Source organism: Podarcis cretensis, assembly GCF_951804945.1.
Source record: "Podarcis cretensis genome assembly, chromosome: 4".
In the NCBI taxonomy this organism is placed as follows: domain Eukaryota; kingdom Metazoa; phylum Chordata; class Lepidosauria; order Squamata; family Lacertidae; genus Podarcis; species Podarcis cretensis.
Window position 1 is genome coordinate 30,073,784 of NC_137173.1, and position 20,716 is coordinate 30,094,499.

The window sequence follows — 20,716 nt, forward strand, 5'->3', positions numbered from 1 at the left end:
ACAGCTTTTGCCACTCTTTTGTTGACTATGAGGGCCACTCCATTTCTTTTACGGGTTTCTTGCCCACAGTAGTAGATATGATGGTCATCCGAACTGAATTCACCCATTCCCGTCCATTTTAGTTCACTGATGCCCAGGATGTCAGTATTTATTCTTGCCATCTCATTTTTGACCACCTCCAACTTACCCATGTTCATGGTTCTTACATTCCAGGTTCCTATGCAATATTTTTCTTTACAGCATTGGACTTTCCTTTCGCTTCCAGGCATATCCGCAACTGAGCGTCCTTTCGGCTTTGGCCCAGCCGCTTCATCAGCTCTGGATCTACTTGTACTTGCCCTCCGCTCTTCCCCAGTAGCATGTTGGACGCCTTCCGACCTGAGGGGCTCATCTTCCAGCGTCATAACTTTTATATGCCTGTTGTCTTTGTCCATGGAGTTTTCTTGGCAGGGATACTGGAGTGGCTTGCCGGTTCCTCCTCCAGGTGGATCACGTTTGGTCAAAACTCTCCACTATGACCTGTTCATCTTGGGTGCCCTGCTCGGCATAGTTCATAGCTTCTCTGAGTTCTTCAAGCCCCTTCGCCACGGCAAGGCAGTGATCCATGAAGGGGTTACAAAACATAGTGAACCCTGAAACTACACATCTCATGAGTTGGTGGTATGGGAAAAAGCCCTTTTTGTCTTCTTTCCTTGTATATTCCACTTGCTTAGCTAGTTGCAGGTTTGTTGCAAAGCATTATTTGCTTAGAGGGCAGGTGCGAATTATAGTTTGCTGGTTTTAGAGCTTGCCACAAACTAGTAACTTTAATAATAATAATAATAATTTATTATTTGTACCCCGCCTGTCTGGCTGGGCCTCCCCAGCCACTCTGGGCGGCTTCCAACAAAGATGAAAGATACACTAAAATGTCACATATTAAAAACTTCCCTGAACAGGGCTGCCTTCAGATGTCTTCTGAATGTCAGGTAGTTGTTTATCGCTTTGACATCTGATGGGAGGGCGTTCCACAGGGCGGGTGCCACTACCAAGAAGCCCCTCTGCCTGGTTCCCTGTAACTTGGCCTCTCACAGTGAGGGAACCGCCAGAAGGCCCTCGGAGCTGGACCTCAGTGTCCGGGCAGAATGATGGGGGAGGAGATGCTCCTTCAGATATACTGGACCGAGGCCGTTTAGGGCTTTAAAGGTCAGCACCAACACTTTGAATTGTGCTCGGAAACGTACTGGGAGCCAGTGTAGGTGGAAACAAGATACTGCATGTGAGAAACTGTCCATGCAATGGCTTAATTCTTGTGCTTTTTAATTTTTCTATCCCTGTTGCATATTTAATCACATTCTACAACTTTTTTAAAAAATTCTGCTTAATTGATATTGCACTTTTTAACCCCAATGTATTTATCCCTTTATTTTTCCTGCATCAGTTGTTTGGCACATAGCATTGCAAAGATGCATTCCTCAAAATCACGTACCTTGCCTATCTACCAGCCATCAGATCATATATTCAGAGTCCCTGTAGGGGACTTCAGCCTCCCTACTTCCTTTTTGCATAGCTGTTTGCTGAGCTGAGACTGAAATGCCATGCTTGAACTTGCAGATTGAACAATGTGTGTGTGTGTGTGTGTGTGTGTGTGTGTTTAGCATTTAATGAGCTTATTTTTAACCCATCTACATTGCATTTCTCCTACTGTTGTGTTAATAATGTACTTGCAGTTGGAGGAACCATTGGCGACTTGCCCTATTCTAATGCTGCCTTGTCATCTTAGGATGATATGGCTGATGAGGAGAAGCCGGGGGGGGGGGATTTTTAAGCCTGCTTTCAAATGTATATGAAAATAGGAGTCCACATGTGTTTTGGTTCCATGGGATGAGTCTAGCTTCCCTTTACCTTCCCTTTCCTATGTATGATTGTTTAAACGTGCAATAATATTGTGCCCAATTTTTCTATTTAGGCTTAAAAACTACTCCAGGGAGATGTGAGAGAGTTTTGTGCCGCAGGTGTTCAGCCAATAAGCACTCTTTCATCTTTTCTTTTTCAAGCTGAGATAACTTGTTCCCCCTGGGCTGGATCCCCAGCAAGAAAACTGTCCACTTGACAACTATTTATTTTAAATCATAGTATGCCACCTTTCACCAAAATGATTACAAGTTGGTTTACCTGCTACTTCCCCTCCCCAAACAAAAAAAAGTTGCCCACCACAGGAGTATATATCCTGTTTTTATGTACTACAACTCCCATCATTCCTGAACATTAGCTGTGATGGAACCAATAGACCCAAAATATCTGGAGGGCACCAAGATAGGGAAGACTGCTGTAAACTCTACCTGACCCAGAGTGCTTTTTTTGAATCAACCAAGAAAAGGGGAGTTCATACATTTATTGAACAGCTTGTAACTTGTGACCCCTTCAGGCAAAAAGATGCCTGCATTGGAGGAGGTTGAATTAGATGATCCTTGTGGTCCCTTCCAACTCTGCAATTCTATGATTCCAGGTTCTTAGGTAATTCATATGTTTCTTGAGCAGCATTTATAGTAATTGGTTGCTATAACATCTGTTCTCAACTAAATAGACTCTGTACTCATTGGAGGCATAATCCAAAATCTCCACTCATGCTGTAGCACCCTGCTTGTGGTTAACGCTTAGCTGGAATGAAATATTCAACGCAGCAATAGAGAAATTAAAGTAATAATTTATTTGGCAGACAAATAAATGTTAGGCACAGTGGTATATGGTTACCAAAGCTCTGCCCCTTCCAGCCCTGATGGCCAGCACTTATATTTCCTCAGCCCAGCCCCCTTGCACCTCCTTTGGCTGCCTCTATCCAATCAGCCTGGTTGAAATTCCTCTTGGCTGTTTGCTAGAACCAATCATAAAAGATACTCCCATTAACTATTACCTTTTATGGGAGACAAAGAGCTATATTTCCTTCTATCCATAAATGGCAGACAAGTAGCCATATATCTTATATTTGCCTCGACAAGGCACCTTAATAACCAGATCACCTTTTGCCCCTGTTGCCCCTGCATTCCAAAACAAATGGCTAAAACAAATGGCTCGTGGTATTAAATTCTATCTAAACAGAGATCTTGGGTTCACATTCTCACCATCAATGAAATAAGAATCTAACATAAGAATCTAACATTTCGTACTTTCTAAATCCTTTGCCTAATTACATTAAGCCAACAAATCTCATACATAACATAGATAGCTTATTAGAAGAAAAGGCCTTTGCAAAGTAAAAAGGAACTCAGTAAAAAACAGCTTCAAAAGAAGCCTCTTCAGTTTACACCCTCCCTTTCCCAGCCAGCTGCTTTTCCCATTAGCTCTTCCCAAAATTTATTGCCCTTTAACTCTCTCAGTATACCTTAAACCTTAGGAAAATATGGCTAGAGTCTGATGGGAGGCACATGGTATTATTTTCTGTTAAACAATAAATCTTACTATTTACCAACTCTTAATTAGTGTTTTTGCAGCTTGATTGTATTCTGTAATATGTAGGGTCAGTGTAACATTTGCTCCCAGCCTGTAATTCCCTTTTACAACTTTGAGAAACTTGTCTCCTGCTACTGCTATAAATCAGGGGGGCCCTTGTTCAGGAGAGCAGGAAGATAAACATCTGCCAAAGTACTTAGCCAGCTGGTTTCTGCCTGGCATGAAACATACAAACATTTGCAAATATATCTTTAAGCTCATTTTAAAATACAGGCCTTGATCAGATGCCTCAATGCAGCCCACATGCCCTCTTGCCCCACAGAATATAGGAACACAGGAAGCTTCCTTATACCAGGTGACTCTCCACCTACCCTAGTTGTCTATCTAGCAGCTGTCCAGGCTGTTAGGTAGAGGGGTCTTTCCTACTCTATTCATCCTCTTGCCAGGGATCTTCTGCATGCAAAAATACGCTCTGTCACTGAGCTTGGTTTCTTCAAACTGCTTCCCTAACACTTGGGAAATTAAGATTTTATCTGTGTATGAAGCTTACAGTTTTGGAGCTTGTTTTATTACAGAGGGAAGAAGAAAACCCCACTTTCCCACAGCCTGTGTATTTTGGTTTCACAGCCTTTGCACAGTGCTTCTGTTTAAAGTTTGGAGGGGTGATGGCATAGAATGACCTTTTCGTCTCTCTCTGAACAGGTCGACTCTTGTAATGCCTGCCTTCCGCTTATCGTTCAGCTAGAAAGACATGAGTTCAAAAGTCAGAGGAGACTTGTCAGAATGCGGCGTCACAGAACTCCTTGTTTCGTCTTGACTTTCCTGCTCTCCTCAAAGTGCACTGTGACAAGGAGACGTCAAGGACAGTGTCGAGGGAGCAGCTTATAAACCAGGCAAGGCCATGGGCTTGAGCTATGCCAGCCTTCACGTGTCCTACAAGCTCAAGCTGCTCATTCTATTCACCTTTTGTGTCTTATTGGTGGGCTGGGCCACTTCCACTTACTTAGTGGATACCGTGCACGAAACTCCAAGAGCAAAAAGCATCGTGGGGAGTTTCCGAAAACCAACCACTATCACAGAGGAGCGAACGGAAAATCCAGACAAGAGCACCATGCCTACTGTGAAACTGCCCATAATGAGGCCCCCGTGTCCCTCTCTGTCTCCGTATCTGCGTAAGTTGATCCATGTTTTCCAATCTCAGTCTTAAAGCAAGACTTCATGGATTTTGGGGCTTTAGCTAAGAAGTCAAAGAGGGGAGGATTCCCTTCCCCCCCCCCAAAAAAAAATCCTTAAGGCATCGGCGGGGGGGGGGGGGGAGAGACTTCAGGCTTGTGTGCCTAATCAGGCCTGCCAGGCCTCCCCATTGGACCTGCAAGGCTGATTTGACCAAGCCATATCCACCTGCCATACCCCAATGTTATACAAGGTGTTGGGAGTGAGGCAGGTAAAGTTGCAGCTGTGCCAAAAAGGAGATTGCATCTTCAGAGCCCTGCGTATAGTGCTCTGTGTGGTTCTTGCAAGCCACCAATGATCAGGTGATTGGTGGAGCAAGCAGGGAGCTGTCCATTAGGCTTTGAAGCCCCAACTATCAACAGATTGTCAGGGCTTCAAAGAGCTGTGCAGGGCTCCAATGATCAGCTGATTGTCAGGGCTTGCAGTCCTCATGGGATGAAAGCAGGTCAACTGGTGTCATTGTGATGTCAGGTGACTGACTGGTGGGCAGTCCCTCCCACCTTTCACATTTGGCCCACAGTAGGTGGCGGAGATAGGGATCCAGCCTGCTGTCCAGATCCAGTTCCTATCCCTGTCTTAGGGAGAATTTGTCATTTGCACATAGATGAGAAAACACTTGTAGCTTGTAAAAATCAGCATTCTGTTTTCCTCTTGGTGTTACATTTCTCCGTCTGACATATCTTCTAGTACTATTCAAAAACATGATTCATATGTCACAGTTCTGTGGCTGAATCCTATGCCAACAAATATTAGAATTCCATGGAGATCCTTTGAGAAATTTCCATTTCTGTTCTGACACTTGTGAGATGGCAGCCAACAGTGCAAATGTGAGCATCTCCTCCATAATCGAGGCACCCCACATAATTCCACTATTCAGATATTGCTGGACCAAGTGGAAAAGCTATTCCTGTACCACACCAATAATGTATGAGTCTGACCTTGATAACAGGGATGGTGAACTTGTGGTTGTCTTACCTTCCACTGCTTTACAATTTTTGCAGAGTTCCCTTTATGGTTTGCAGTTACTAGTTCCCAGTTTTGGGGTTATGTTTCTAGCTTGCTCTTAGGATTATGGCACAGAGTCAAAGGTAGGAGCCCCCGGGAACCTCTGGATGGAAGGCCTAATTGACAGCTGACCACACTGAGGAAGAATATTGCTTGCCCACCCCCAATCATCCTCCCCTTTCCCCTTAGGTAACTTAAAGAGTAGCTTGCTGGCCAAATCTAGCTGCTTACAAAAGATTTTAGTGTATAGTTCCCAGTTTAAAAAACAAAGCATCAAATAAACCTCCTCAGTCTCCGAAATGGCTTCGCAGATTCCTAAGCATTTAAGTTAATTTGCTCTTACGACTTACAGCAGCTGTGTTTATAGTTTACGAAGATGAGACTGAAGTCATGCCTTTTCCCATAGGAGGCCCTAGCAAGCTTTTCTTTAAGGCATCTCTCACACTGGAGGAGGTGCAGAAAGAGAATCCTCGAGTGTCAAAGGGACGCCATCGCCCAGAAGGCTGCTTAGCTCAGCAACGTGTCGCAATATTGATTCCACATCGCAACCGAGAGAAGCACCTGTTGTACCTGCTGGAGCACCTTCACCCATTTCTGCAGCGGCAGCAGCTGGACTATGGCATTTATATCATCCACCAGGTGGGTCCATACAAAACATCTGCAGCTAGAGACGAGGGGTGAATCAAACTATCCTGCCCTGTGCTTGTGTCTAGAGGTCTTTTGACTGTTGTGTCTGTTTGTGCAATTGGGGATCAGAACACTGCTTCAGGCACATTCCACATCGTTTCCCCCAGTCCTGATAAAAATCCATATCAGTGTGTTACCAGCGGTTAGGAGTCCCCATGTGCACCGGTGCTGATGAGTTTCGTCTTCTGCTGCAAGAGCTTAAAGCAGATCAGATGAATTAAGCGGAGCGGGTGGCAAATTAACTTTATGCACTGTTGGTAGAGCATTGTTCTCAAAGCTGCCAGGCTTGAGAAATGTGTCTTGCTCAAATAATTGCCTGTTTGTGTCCTGGGGCTTGGCTCGCATTTTCGTATGTGCCTGACTTCCTTCGGCTATGCTTGGTGAAGTTCCCTTGCACTCACTGCTTTAGAGGTGGTGTTTTTTGTAAAGAATAAAATGTTCTTTGGCCTTCTTCTTCCCTTGAGTGCAAAATGTGGCAGCATCTATCGCAATAGAGACACATATTCTTGGCTCACGCTTTATGTTTCATAAGTCAGTCTCCTATTAATAAATAATACGTTATCTAGTCAATTTTTTATTTTTTAAAAAAGGATTACAGTGGAAACTGGAGGTGGTACAACTGGGTCTCATGCCCTCCAGAGCTGCTTTACCTATCCATTATTTTATTGGCTGCTCCTGTTCCTAGGCTTGTAAGCTACATGGATCAAGACGGAGTCAGAGGGAGTATAATTCAGCCACATCGCTGTAGCAAGCAGGTTTGGGTCTGGTCAGGGCTTGGATAGGAGGCTTGGGAATCTCATGTCCACCACCTTGAGTTCCATGATGGATGTAATACTCTTAAGTAGACCAAATTGACATTGGTTTGATGCTCTTTTGTACACAATTACATTCTGGCTTAGTGGAAACCTAAATGAGGAATGTGATAACCATTTCCAAATCTCCTGGAATAATACAAATTATTGGGGCTAGGGGATGAGAGTTCCATTCCTTAAACTGCACCAGTCTTCTGCTCAGAAGTAATATTTGCACATGTATTCGTCATCTAATCAGGCAATTTTTAGTTAAGCTCTCCTGGCAGAACACTGAAGTATGTTGCAAGTGTTGTACACTTGGCTAGAACTTCTTTCTTAAGGGCTGACTTTCCACTTTCCACTGAATTTCTACACAGCGATCCTGGCATCTCCATGTAGGCCTAAGGAAGACCCTTGTCTGAAGCTGTGAAGAGCTGCTTCCAAGTTATTGTAGGCCTGGACTGGGGAACCTCTGGCCTGGGGGACAAATGTGGCCCTCCAGGACTCTCTCTATGACCCTCAGACCTCTACCCAGGTCTGTCCCAGCTTTTCATTTCATTTTTACTGAGGCATTATGTTTTGCCTTTGGCCCTGCCACTACTGACACCTGGCCCTTGGAAGGCTGCCCAGGAACAAATGTGGCTCTTGAGTTCAAAGATTCCTTTCCCCTGTTGGAGACAAGACTGAGCTAGGTGGACCACCTGTCCATTTGCAGCACCTGCGTTTTGCCTGAAGCTGCCTGGAATCTCAAATTCAGTGCTGAAGTGACAACTTGCTTCATCTTGGCAGTCTCAGTTTAATTTAAAACAAAAGCAGCTAATAGTATGGCATTAATATTCATTTGTCAATACTTGGTTTTTATAAAACCAGCTCTGTATGAAAGAGAAAAGAGAAGCTCTTTTTTCCTTTTAAGAAGGGTTTTCATCTTTTATTCATTTCCTGTTTGCCTAGTGAATGCTATTCCGGAAGAGTTCTGAATGCTTTTGTGAGTGTCTCTGTTCTCCATAAGAAAGTATACACATCCTTGCCATTGTAACAGGCTTTAGGTTGCTGAAGGAGTTTCTCTCAATTTCAAAAGAGAGAAGGAAAATATGTATTTTTTATATATGTTTGTAGAAGAGTAAAGGTAAAGGGACCCCTGACCATTAGGTCCAGTTGTGACTGACTCTGGGGTTGCGGCGCTCATCTCACTTTATTGGCCGAGGGAGCCGGCGTACATCTTCCGGGTCATGTGGCCAGCATGACTAAGCCGCTTCTGGCGAACCAGAGCAGCGCACGGAAATGCCGTTTACCTTCCCGCCGGAGCGGTACCTATATATCTACTTGCACTTTGACATGCTTTCGAACTGCTAGGTTGGCAGGAGCAGGGACCGAACAACAGGAGCTCACCCCGTCACAGGGATTTGAACCGCCGACCTTCTGATCAGCAAGTCCTAGGCTCTGTGGTTTAACCCACAGCACCACCCGCATCCCTTTCGCAGAAGAATAATTTGGGGCAAAACAATATTGTCTCAGTTACACAGAAAGGAAATTAATAGTCAGTTTAAAATCTTCTTTTATTGTAGAGTGAATGAAATATAGCCAATGCTAGTGAACTTTAGAATGCAAAATATAAGTTTGAGGCTGCAATCCTAATTATTCTTACTAGTGAATAAGCCCCATTGAACACAGTGGGACTTATGAAAGGAGTCCATACCCATGTATTTTAAAACTTAAGTTGCAAACTGAATGTCAAATGTTTAAATTATGATACCTCTGTTGTAATCAATGACCATGGGTTGTGGAGATCTTTCCCAGCAACTTAACAATTCTGTTATAAGGTAAACAAGTAAAACTACAAGAACAAAAAATAAAATTTCCAATTTAGCCCAAGACCTAGGTAAAAACAACCACATGGCATTTGAATAGATTAAGCAGCCAGTGGTCTTAGCAATAGTTCAGATGGAATAGCTACTGATTGAGGCAGTTCTAGGAGGGGAGCAGCCAAACGGTAGCTGGTCTTAGCCAAGTTAATGGAGGGCACCTTTGCTGCCCTGTGTTCTCCTTTACAGGCAGCCAGGAAGGGTGGCTGCTGATGGGATGAGAGACACTGTACATGCAAGACGAGTTGTTTGCAGCTAGAGCTGGATTGGGTTCAAAACACACACATGTTTTTATTCATTTATAATATTTCCATTACCTTTTCTCTCAGCCCCACACCTGCTTTTATGGTACAGTTTCTGTGATCCAGGAAAGGATACTGTAAACGTGTGATCCCGAGAGCAGCCTGATAGGAAGTTTACTTAGTTTTAACAGGTCTGACGTAAATTGCTTCCTTTTCTTGTTTGCAGGCTGGCAGTGCCAAGTTTAACAGAGCAAAACTGCTGAATGTGGGGTACTTGGAGGCCCTGAAGGAAGAGAACTGGGATTGTTTCATATTCCACGACGTGGACTTGGTACCAGAGAATGACTTCAACATTTACATGTGTGGCAGTCAGCCAAAGCACTTGGTAGTGGGTAGAAACAGCACAGGCTACAGGTAGGAGCTAGGAGAGAGAACTTGCATCTTCTGAAGAAGTGTTGATTTGCATACCCTTTCATAGTGATACAAGTAGGGACACTAACAACGGGTGATAACCATTGCTTGAATTTAGCAAGCAGAATTGAAGAAGGCACCCTAGCCACCCATCCTATGTGTATGTGTGCATGCGCGCGCGCGCACACACACACACACACACACACACACTGCAACCCATCTTGGTCCCCATGAGAAAAAAGCTTGCCTTGGGAGAAGGTGGATGCAGTTTCTGGGAAGGTGAGAGAGACCTGGCATGACTCACTTTTTCCTCTGCATGTTTTTCTAAGCAGGGGGGTGGGCAACTCTGCTCTCTCTTGAGTGTAATCTGTAAGGGACCGCATGTCATCTGTGAGTGAACATGAAGCCAGAAGCAGGTGGGGCCAGATCAAAGTGTGGGTGGAACTACCCCATTCTCTTTCTGTGCCACCTCTCTTTTCCTCTGCAATAGGCTGCTGGTGGATGGATGAGTTATTCTTACAGGTGGTATGAACTGAATGCTGGCAGAGGGCTTCAGAAATTAGACCAACAGCTACATAAAATTAGCCTTAGGGCTGCTTGTTGCCAGCCTGGGAGAAAGATGTGGAGTGCCTTTTATGTATATATGTACACAGCCTTACCCATCTTCAAGGAGCTTCCCCTACCAGTTGTCCTGTCCATTCTATTTTATATCTGTAGGGCTTTTCCCATCTCACAGAATGAAATGTCTTTGAGTCAGATTTCATGCCATAGGTGAGCTAACACTGCTTGCTCAGGACATGGCAAGGCCCCTGAGAGCATATCTCTACACACACTTCATTATTAATTTTTTTGCTTCAGCAGATGGGTAACTGAACTTTTTTCTGGCTATAAAATAGTTTTTGATAAAGGCTATGTTTGGTTTTATGCCGCTTTCTGAAAAGACTTTTCTCCACCACTTCTTATGTGTTCTAGGTTGCGTTACCAAGGATACTTTGGGGGTGTAACTGCTCTAACAAGAGAGCAATTTTCCAAGGTGAATGGATTTTCTAACAACTACTGGGGCTGGGGAGCAGAGGATGATGACCTCCGCATCAGGTAATTGCACACCTAAGCAAAGTGGGTGGCATAGACTGTGGGTGATTGGAGCTCTTTGGATATGACTCATACGTTGCTTAAAATGAATGCAGAAGGGGAAGAGAAGTGCTATGGGCGAATTGGAGATGAGAAGCTTGTGCAATATAAATAGCCTAAATAGGGATATGAAATCTTGACAGGAGTACAGACACTAGTTTGAATCATTACAGGGAGTTACTGGTTGACTAGTGACCAGAAACTGTCTGCTTGCTGGAAGGGTTGTAGCTCAGTGATAGAGCATCGGTTTTGCATGCAGAAGGACCCAGGTTCAGTCTCCAGGTAGGGCTGGGAACAACTCCTGCCTGAAACCCTGGACAGCCACTGCCAGTCAGTGTAAACAATTCTGAGCTAGATGAGCCAATGGCATATGGCAGGTTCGTATGCCTCTATCTTTTAAATTGACCCCCTTGTACCTAACTATTATTTAAGGCCTTTCCTAATGTGGGCAGTGGGAAAGAATCCTGCTTTCTCTTTATTACATGTATATGCTTAAGTACTAAAATTGGTGAGGACCACCCACCAAAGAAATATTGGAAGGAGGACTGTAAAATGGGCACAGCATTCAAAATGAGATGGGAGGAGGGCTCGTAATGCACTTTTGCTTCGAACACCAAAGCACCATCTAAGAAACATCTAGGTTGCTACCACAGTTGATTTCCAGCTGGCAAAACACACCTGCAACAAACTGCATTATTGCCCTTGAAAAGCAGGTGCATCACAGCAACTAATGACAAAGTGTGACTTGAGGGGAACCCCCCCCCCAGAAAACAAACCACCATTAGCTCCAACCATAAGTTTGTTTTCTTGTGCTCACTATTAGCGGCAAACTGTGCAGGTATTTTAAGAGTACAGTGCTACCTTGGTAGTCAAAGCCAAATCAGCAACACCGCAAACCCGGAAGTGAGTGTTCAGGTTTGAGAACATTTTTCAGAAGCCAAATGTCTGACATGGCTTCTGCGGCTTCCAATTGAGTGCAGGAAGCTCCTGCAGCCAATCGGAAGCCGCGCCTTGGTTTTTGGACCGTTCCGGGAGTCGAATGGACTCCCGGAACGGGTTAAGTTCGACAACCAAGGTACCACTGCATTTCAAATTTTTAACTTCCCGTGTAGAAATTTGAGAAACTTCTGGACATTGATAGCTTTGCACTGAGAGAGGTACAAATGTCTAGCATATCTGTTATGCTATGTTCCTGATGCTGTTGCTAGAAAAAGCAATTTCGAACACATTGAAGCCACAGAAATGTGCAGTGTGTGGAATTAAAAAGAAAACAGTAATCATGGTAATATTAAAACATTAAGTCTCCTGTAAGATGTGTATCATAATCAAATTTCTCATACGTCAGCATTTCTGAACTGCTGGCTCTCCTTGCTGTTGTTGGGGAGTCTTGCTTGCCAGCTGCGTTGACAGTTTGATTGGCTTTTGGTTACAGGATCTGTTTATTGCTGCCTCGGAGAACTTGTCCTTTCTGTTTACCTTCCTCTCTGAATGTCAACAGAACTGCCATTTACAAGAAAATAAATACTGCAAGCTGATAAAAAGGAAAGATAGAAGCATTGTTCCTCTTGACTGAATGCTAAAAAGGGACGGGCTGGGATTGAGAGGCAGTCTTTTTCTGTAGATGGCAGGAATTTCCAGTCCCAGCTGTGTTTATCTCTTGCAGGAAATACAGCAACGAGTCTTGTTGCACCTTAAAAACTAGCAAATTTATTATGGCATAAGTCTCTTTAAAAAAACAACCAGAGTCCACTTCATCAGACACAATTAATTTAATTAACATGGTGGCACTTTATTTCCTCGACCATCTTCATGGTGCAGCATGTGCCTTATTGCACTAGTAATGCTGCTGAAATTTTGAAAATATGTCACTGATAGCGTTATTTTTTCCAGAAGTCAACTCTGGCCCCTTTTGAAAGTTTATTTATCAGCTGGGTCCTGTAGGAAGGCATTTAGTTTCTTCTTTCTCGAAAACCATAATTATCCTTGCATCTTGTGAACCAACTGTTTAAAAAAGGAGTTATTTTTCAACCATGTCAACTGGTAATTTGATCCGGGGTCTCTCCATATCTCTGGCTTCTCTTTCTCCCTATACCCTTCACTGAGGTCTGTTTATTTGCCAGTGAAGGTTTTATCAATAAGTGCACGGATGCTGCACATGTCCAGCACTATCAGTCAACATCAGCTACTTATTTTATGGTTCCAAGATGAAATAGCCTGAAGGAGTGGCCCTTAATTTTTTTATGATGATCTGCAGACCATCTTATTCCACAGTCTAGATAAATTGTTGCTGCCAGCGTACGGTCCATGGTATATATACCCTTCCCCTGAGATGAGTACATCAAAGCCTGGAGGAGCTGAAATCCAGTGCTGGCAGCAATTTCTAGTCCCCCAGAGCTCTGGTGGACATGGAGTAGGACCAACATGCAGCAACATCTGCAATTGCGTGGTCTGAGTAGCAGCTGTGCATTTCTGGGTGGGGCTCACCATGGGCAGAACTACATGTTACACAGGCATGCCAGCTCCTGGTGGCTTCTCTTCCCCCTCCTAATGAAAAACAGAGTTGAGAGGAGAAGCTTAGGAACATGGAAGTGGTGTGTGCAATTGTGCTTCCTCCTCTGCACTCCCAATCCCTGCTGCGCCTCCTGCAGGGTCCTGCTTGAATTTCGTAAATGGATATAGTCTTGTCTAGAATTCTGCAAAGGGAAAAAAATCAGCTGGGAAACAAAAAGTTGCTGGGGAAATGTGGTGGGCAGGCTTCTGTGCTCCTAATCTCCTCATCAGAAAACTGTTTTTCCTTGGTTGGGGGATTTCTATGTATTCTTGCATGCAATTTGCAGTTTGTGGCTAGAGCAGTGGTTCCCAGATAGCTAATTACTAAGGATCCCCTATTTTTTAAAAGCCAAAGCCATGGACCCCCTACCTTTTTTTTGGGGGGGAACCCCTCTGGTGGTTACCTGTGCAAAGCATTTTTTTGAAGAAAATGTAGGTTAGCCCCTAGTAAGCAAAGGATTGTAGGTATACTAAAAACAGACCATGAAATTTGTGATATTGCCACAAATTGCCTATCCCCAGACACTACAACTGAATAAAATAAAAAAAGCAATTGTGTCCTGTCAGGGAACTGCCATCGGAAGGGCAGGCGGTGGAAGGGCTCACGGAGGTTAGGAGAGACTCGGCAGCAGAGGAGGGAACCAGCAGGGGGAGAGAAGGAGCTCCAAGGGAAAGTGAATCAGAGGGATGGCTCAGAGAGACTTCCAGCGAAAACAGTGGGGAAGTTTCAGGACCTCCTATAGGGACACCCACCCCTTGCCGGAAACTGTCGCGCCGAGAATCCAGAAGACGCGTTTCCGTTAAGGAGCTTCTATGTTGGAAGCGATTCTGCAAACGCCCACTGTCGGATTCTGCCAGCGATTGAAGGAGTCATGTTTAAGGGGCTCTGCTATAGACAGAGCTTTGATAACCAGGCCAAACTCTGAGGGACTAAGCTTTACGCACACGCAGCTCATCATCCCATCACATGTCCCTTACGTGCAAGTGTTCTATTTGCAGAAGGCTTTTTTATGTGAGAGAGTATTCAAACATGCCATTCCTTACTTGTAATCTTAGCAAAAGTTTGCAGCATATGGTTCTGCTAACTGAGGGATCTTGCGCCTTAAAGACATAGGTGAAGGCTTGGTCAGGGCTTGATACAGTATTGGTGAAGACTAAATAGAAAACAGCTGGAATTTTGTAATGTTGGTAATAGTAGTAGTAGTAGCAATAGTAGTGATAATAATTTTTTATTATTTAGTCGTCCTGTGCCCAAGTTTCATCCCTGGCTTAAAGAGATTAATTAGTTAAATACAGTACTTATTTTGAGTGAGGTTTTTATTCTTGCTGTTTGCCTAATAGGAACAACCAACTTCTTAATTTATTAGGATTCTGCCGTACATCTGTTTCCTCCCACCCCCAAATGTAGCCACATAGCTTCCCACAGAAAACATGGAAACAACATCCACACAGGCTGCCTTTTGCACTAAATAGGCCTGGGTGAGGGGCAGACCGTGATGGTGGCTTCACTTTATTGCAAGCAAAACCACCACCGCTCTTGGCTTCCTCCAGCTGGCGTTGGTTGCAGAGGGACTCAGGAGCGGTGGTGGTTTCACCAGCGATATACTGCTGAGTGAAGCCACTATCCCACTCTGCCCTCACAGCAGCTGAGGGAGAAACAAGCTGTATCGGAGAGGCGCGATACAGCTTGTTCCCCCCTCCGCTTCTTGGCTGAGGAGTGCATGGTTGCCGCTCCCTTCCACCAAGCAGTTTACGGAGCCTCCAGCCCACTGCTGGCTCGTTCAGTTGGGGGGCGGGAGACCTCTTCCACCCCCCAGTTGAGCAATTCAACAAAGCCCCGATGCTCCTCGGCTCACATATGAGCCTGAGAGGCATCGGGACTCGCTCACTGTATAGGACTGGGCCATGTATCTCAGCTGCTTCTTCCTTCCCAAAGTGGGAAGAAGCAGCCGAAATAAATTCCAGTCATGGTGATATGTCAGCGTATACTGGTATTTAGCTGCTGATATATCACAATGTTGAAAAGAGAGTATCGCCCAGCCCTAGCACTAAACTAAATCATCAGAGGGTGAGCTGTTGTGCTAACCATAGTGGCAATTTGCTTAGCTCAGAGGTTTTCAACCTATTTGAGTCCATGGCTCCCTTGACCAACTACATTCTTTCTGTGACTTCCCTTTGGGAAAACATGCTCCGAGTCTCAGAAGCCTAGTTAAGTCACCCTTTCCCCGAAGAGCCGGCAGCCCCTCACCCCTTCCTTGTGAAGTGTTCCCTCTTCTTCCCTCTTCTTGGCAGGCATTGCACACAGCAAGCACAAGAAAACGCAGCGCCTACCTGCCTGCCCAGCCTCCCACTTGTCTGTCCATTCCCATTCCCAAGCAAGGGCTTGGTGGACTGGCTGGCTGGGCTCCCTCACCCGCTTGCTTGCTTACTCGCTTACTCCAAGGCTGCCTCAGCTCCTGGCAACCAGCACCCCCTGGCCAGCCCCAGAGGCGCCATTTACCTGGGGAGCTTGTAGCCAGGGCTGCTGCCACAAACAGCCTTTGGGCAGCAGAGATGTGAGAGGGTATCAGAGGAGGGAGGGAAGGAAAGAGGGATGGAGGCCAGTGCTCCCTGTGGCACCCCAACCATCATTTAAGGCACTCCAGGGTGCCACAGCACACTGGTTGAAAACCACTGGCTTAGCTATTTCCCTTGTTGGATTTCCAAGATGAGACAAGAATCCCAAATGCATAAGGCAAGAAAACCCTACCTACAAGCAGTGGGATAGACAATAAAACCTGATAGTCGTTGGATGCAGATAGAAGTTCTTTTTAGTTAAAAAGTAGAGAGCAAGGGGAAGGGATCGCTTACATTTTTTTTAATGATAAGCATGTGAATATACCCTGTGGAGCAAGCCATTTGCGCTCTCTCTTCCCCCGTCCCCCTCCAATTGCAAGAGCCCTAAGGAACTGTATCAGAGGTTTTTGTCCAATCCCAGGTCACTTGCCATTCAGAAACTTTTTCACAAGTTTTTCCCCTGCTAGCAAGTAGGTGCTGGTCATGAGCAGAGGCTAGATGATGCGTGGATGACTTTTACTGTGCAATTAACAAGATAAATGAGTCCATGGCAAGGGATCCCCTGGGTGTGTATCCCCTGCACCCCCAGGGATCCCCGGACCCCTAATTGGGAACCACTGGGCTAGAGAACGTCCGTACTGAAAAAGAATGTCCTTGGTGCTGCTGTCATCCATGAGTCCAATAGAGGGCAGCAGTTCCCTCTGTTATACTCTTACAAAATGAAGTTTGGTTATAAAGCAGAGTGGGAAAGGGTTTGGGGTTTTTTTGTTTGGGTTTGGTTTTTTTTAGAACTTGTTTTTGCTCAGTGCTGTACTGACGCACTGCTTTTTGAGTCTGTTAGTTACTAGTGATTAGTTAGGCCTTGTCCTTCAGCAAACTGCTTCTAATTGTAAAAAGCCTTCTGTGGATTTTGTCCCTTCAACGTGACTGCCTAGAATCCCTAAGCAAATGAAGTCTTGAGCTGTAATACCATCATTATTGGTTTTCTTTCACTGGTTGTTTTACAGCTCTGGGTATCTCTGTTTGGCACGTGCACTATAGGAAGTTAGGAAGCTATGTTATACCGAATTAAGCCACTGGTCTGTCTAGCTCAGTATTGTCTACACCAGGGGTTAGGAGCCCACCTCCCACAAAGACATTTTAAAGGCCATAGAATGTTAATCAGCCAAAGGCCTGGATATAGAAAAACCTTTTCATCTGGCACCTAAAGATACAGTATGTAATTAATCTGCTATAAAAAGGTAAAGGTACCTCTGCCCGTACGGGCCAGTTGTGTCCGACTCTAGGGTTGTGCGCCCATCTCACTTAAGAGGCCGGGGGCCAGCACTGTCCGGAGACACTTCCGGGTCACGTGGCCAGCGTGAAAAAGCTGCATCTGGCGAGCCAGCGCAGCACACGGAGACGCCGTTTACCTTCCCGCCAGTAAGCGGTCCCTATTTATCTACTTGCACCCGGGGGTGCTTTCGAACTGCTAGGTTGGCAGGTGCTGGGACCGAAAGACGGGAGCGCACCCCACCGCGGGGATTCGAACCACCGACCTTTCGATCGGCAAGTCCTAGGCACTGAGGCTTTTACCCACAGCGCCATACTCAATAGCTAAGGTCAGGTGCAAGCTGCATTCCCCCTCCCCCATGAACTCTTTCAGTACATGCCTTTGGGTGAAGTGGGGTTCTAACCAGAATATGATGGTTTTTTAAATCAGCGGATGGATGACCTGGCTATGGCCCACCCACAAGGAAATGGTGTTAGGAAGAAGCAAACTAGCACTTGCTAGCCTTGATTCTCTTATTTGCACAGCCAGATTGGAAGCGCTAAATGAATTTAAAAGGCCCCAAAGTTTGCCCCACCCCATTGAGGGATATCTGAAAATTTGAGATGGTGCCCCACATTTTTAATAGCAGAGGTAACAGTTAAGGGTCTTCCATTACAGCTTGTACAAAAATGCACAGTGCGGCTGTCATTTCAGTTGAAGTTTATAGGGACCTGCGCACTGATGCACTAGAGGGGGTGTGAGTCAGATGCCTATTGTTTTATAGTTTTGAGCTGGGGGAGGTTGGGAGGTTCGGATCATCATTCTCAAGCCTCATCCCCCCCCAATCTCCATGACATGCTTGCAAATCATTGCCATATTTGCATTTAGAGTTGAAATGCAGAAGATGAAGGTTATCCGGCCATCTCCTCATGTGGCCAAATACACAATGATCTTCCACACGAGAGACCAAGGCAACGAAGCAAATCGACAGAGGTGAGTCAATGAGGTCATATTATGGTAGTAAAACTAGGTGGGTGGGAAATGGGGGGGAAACGTGACTTACGGTCTAAGCCAGGGTGGCCATTATGGTGCCCACCAGAAGTTTTGGACTAAAATTTCCAACAGCTCCAGCCAGCATTTCCAATGGTCAGGGATGATGGGCATTGTCTCCTGCAACATCTACAGAGCACAACGTTGACTAACCCTGGTCTAAGCATAGTGTGGGCACAGTACCCATATGAATGGATTGTGAAACACCAAGCCTGACAATATATCATATATAGAAGTTGTCCTTGCTCAGGTCTGTATTGCCTCTTAAAGTGCAGTTTGCATCTTTGGCCACTGGAACTTAAGATTCATCTGCTTTCAAAGTTTTACATAGCGTACCTGTCTCTAAAACAGAACCTTCATGACGTTTTAATTCATGCCCTCTTTTCTGTTCTCTCTCCACCCCACCCTACCCATTTTTATTTTTAATTATTCAGAATGAAACTCTTGCGTCAGGTATCTCAGGTGTGGAAAACAGACGGGCTAAACTCCTGCTCTTACAAGCTGCTCTCCGTGGAACACAACCCTTTGTACACCAACATCACAGTGGACTTTGGCACGCCAACCAAGATTTCATAACCATCTCTTGTGCCTAATGAACTGTATGGATAATGGAAGACAATTTCCAGGGCCGAGAGCAAGCAGCTACCTTTTTGTTGGTGGTTTCCCAGAATCAAGTACATTACCGGGGGAAGAATAGGGTTCCCCCCGCACCCGATCTCTAGTAGCTTTGTTAGATGTTTCTTCCTGGACTTCAGGACAGTACTGGCCAGTTGGTGACTGCGGTTAACTTGAATAACTCTATGATCATGGTTTTTTCTTTGATTAAAAATATTAATTCCTTCCTCTGGAGGGAATTGACTTCCACTGCCTGAAAGCTATCTGTTTTGATAGCTGATGTTGAATCTCCACCATTTTAAAGTGGAAACAAGGATATAAGGACAATATTGCCATGCTTTTTCCAAGGTGCAAAGTTAAAGGGCTTCTTCATCCAATGGGCAATTCTTTTTTAAATAGGATAGCCCTGTTGGAAATGGCTTTTTCTTCAGCCAGTTGAACAAGCATTCATCATAACCTCCTGAGGTAAAGGTATCTGATGCCATCGTGTTAAGAATACCCACAGGGAGAATGAGGGAGATTTGTAAACTCGCAATAAAATATGGAGCATATTGAAAAGTATTCCATTGTCTTGGTGAAGCTTTCCAATTACATTGTCAGCTTAAGGGTGCGTGAGAAACCTTATTTAATTCTGCAGCTGGTTTGTAAAAATGTTTGTGGTGCCGTTGCCTAAGGACAGCAAGAGAATGCAGAGTGAGAGGTTGTGGAAGTAAATATTGAAGCTCCTCCATGCAGTTCCTCAAAGGCATAATGCACACATGTAAAATGGTCTGGAAACAACTACCGGGGGTGTGGGCATGACAAAAGTGGTTGTGTAGCTTCTAGGTGCATCTTCTAAAGCATTTCAGGCCATGGTACTAAAAGTAGAATATGTTTTCGGGGAGGGGGAGTGAAGTTTCAACAATTCCTAGAAGGAAATGTTTTGCATTTTGAAGAAATTATACAACTGATATTTTTGCCCACTGATCCTGAGCGTTTTTCAATAAAATAGTTATTGAATTTGGGTGGGTGTTCAAAATGAAAGTGGGCTGTAATGCTTAGAATAGATAAATCACCGAGACTTACATCAAGTCATGACTAAGTTGCATAGACTTCATTAGGCCCGCTCCTATGATTAAGCCTTTGTTGTTACAATTTCAAGTTGTCTGTCTGCAAATCACTCCGTAGATACCATTTGTCACTTCACTTAGTGGATATGCTTTCAGTTCCCCACAGGCAGATACAGGCCACGACTGTCTGCGCATGCGTGCGTCACTGCAACCTGGAAGTGGTCAGAAAATGGGCTGGACAGAGGTGGGACAGGCTTACACGTGCTCCGCCAACACATGCCAGGGTCAGGAATGCAACCCCTGTGCAAAATGGCCACCGCCGATACGCAGTGCGTATTTTGTGGGTGAAGTGACCAATAGGAACGTGTTGACCTCACCCTCAGTGATGCTGCACAATGCATAATCGACTAGCTGAAGAGAGCTTTTATGTGCATGGGAAAAGGGAGATCATTTGCATCCCTGTGGAGCAAACCCTGCCCTTATTGAAGCAGCTCCCTTAAGAACATAGGGAGCTGTCTCATACCAAGTCATACTATTGTCCATCTAGCTCTCCAGTGTCCATACTAGCTGGCAGTGGCTCTCCCAAGATTTCAGTCAGGCAGCCTTTTCCAGGCCTACTTGAAGATGCTAGGGATTGAGCCAGGGACCTTCTCCATGCAAGCCAGACGCTTCCTTCAGAATAATTGTGCAGAGGGGGGAATGCTGCCAGTACACAGGGCTACCCTGCGTTCCTGTTGCCTGCTTCACACCTAACAAACATTGTAATATGGTTGTTCTACACAAGATGAACTACTGATGCATCTTCGCTGTACATTACTGAATGCACTGCATAAGCAATTTGCAAATGCTTAAT

General features: G+C 45.0%; 1 protein-coding gene across 3 annotated transcripts in view; it reads left to right on the forward strand.

Annotated features, from left to right (window-relative positions):
• The window catches only part of B4GALT4 (beta-1,4-galactosyltransferase 4), a 29,107-nt gene extending 9,732 nt beyond the window's left edge, over positions 1–19,375 (forward strand). For all 3 annotated transcript variants that reach the window (XM_079974025.1, XM_079974024.1, XM_079974023.1), the window contains 6 exons: positions 4,132–4,601; positions 6,074–6,306; positions 9,476–9,663; positions 10,633–10,755; positions 18,038–18,142; positions 18,634–19,375. In XM_079974025.1, coding sequence (XP_079830151.1) covers positions 4,331–4,601; positions 6,074–6,306; positions 9,476–9,663; positions 10,633–10,755; positions 18,038–18,142; positions 18,634–18,775 — 1,062 coding nt within the window. In that variant the 5' untranslated portion in view covers positions 4,132–4,330 and the 3' untranslated portion in view covers positions 18,776–19,375. The remainder of the gene's footprint in view (positions 1–4,131; positions 4,602–6,073; positions 6,307–9,475; positions 9,664–10,632; positions 10,756–18,037; positions 18,143–18,633) is intronic.
• Positions 19,376–20,716: the final 1,341 nt, after the last annotated feature.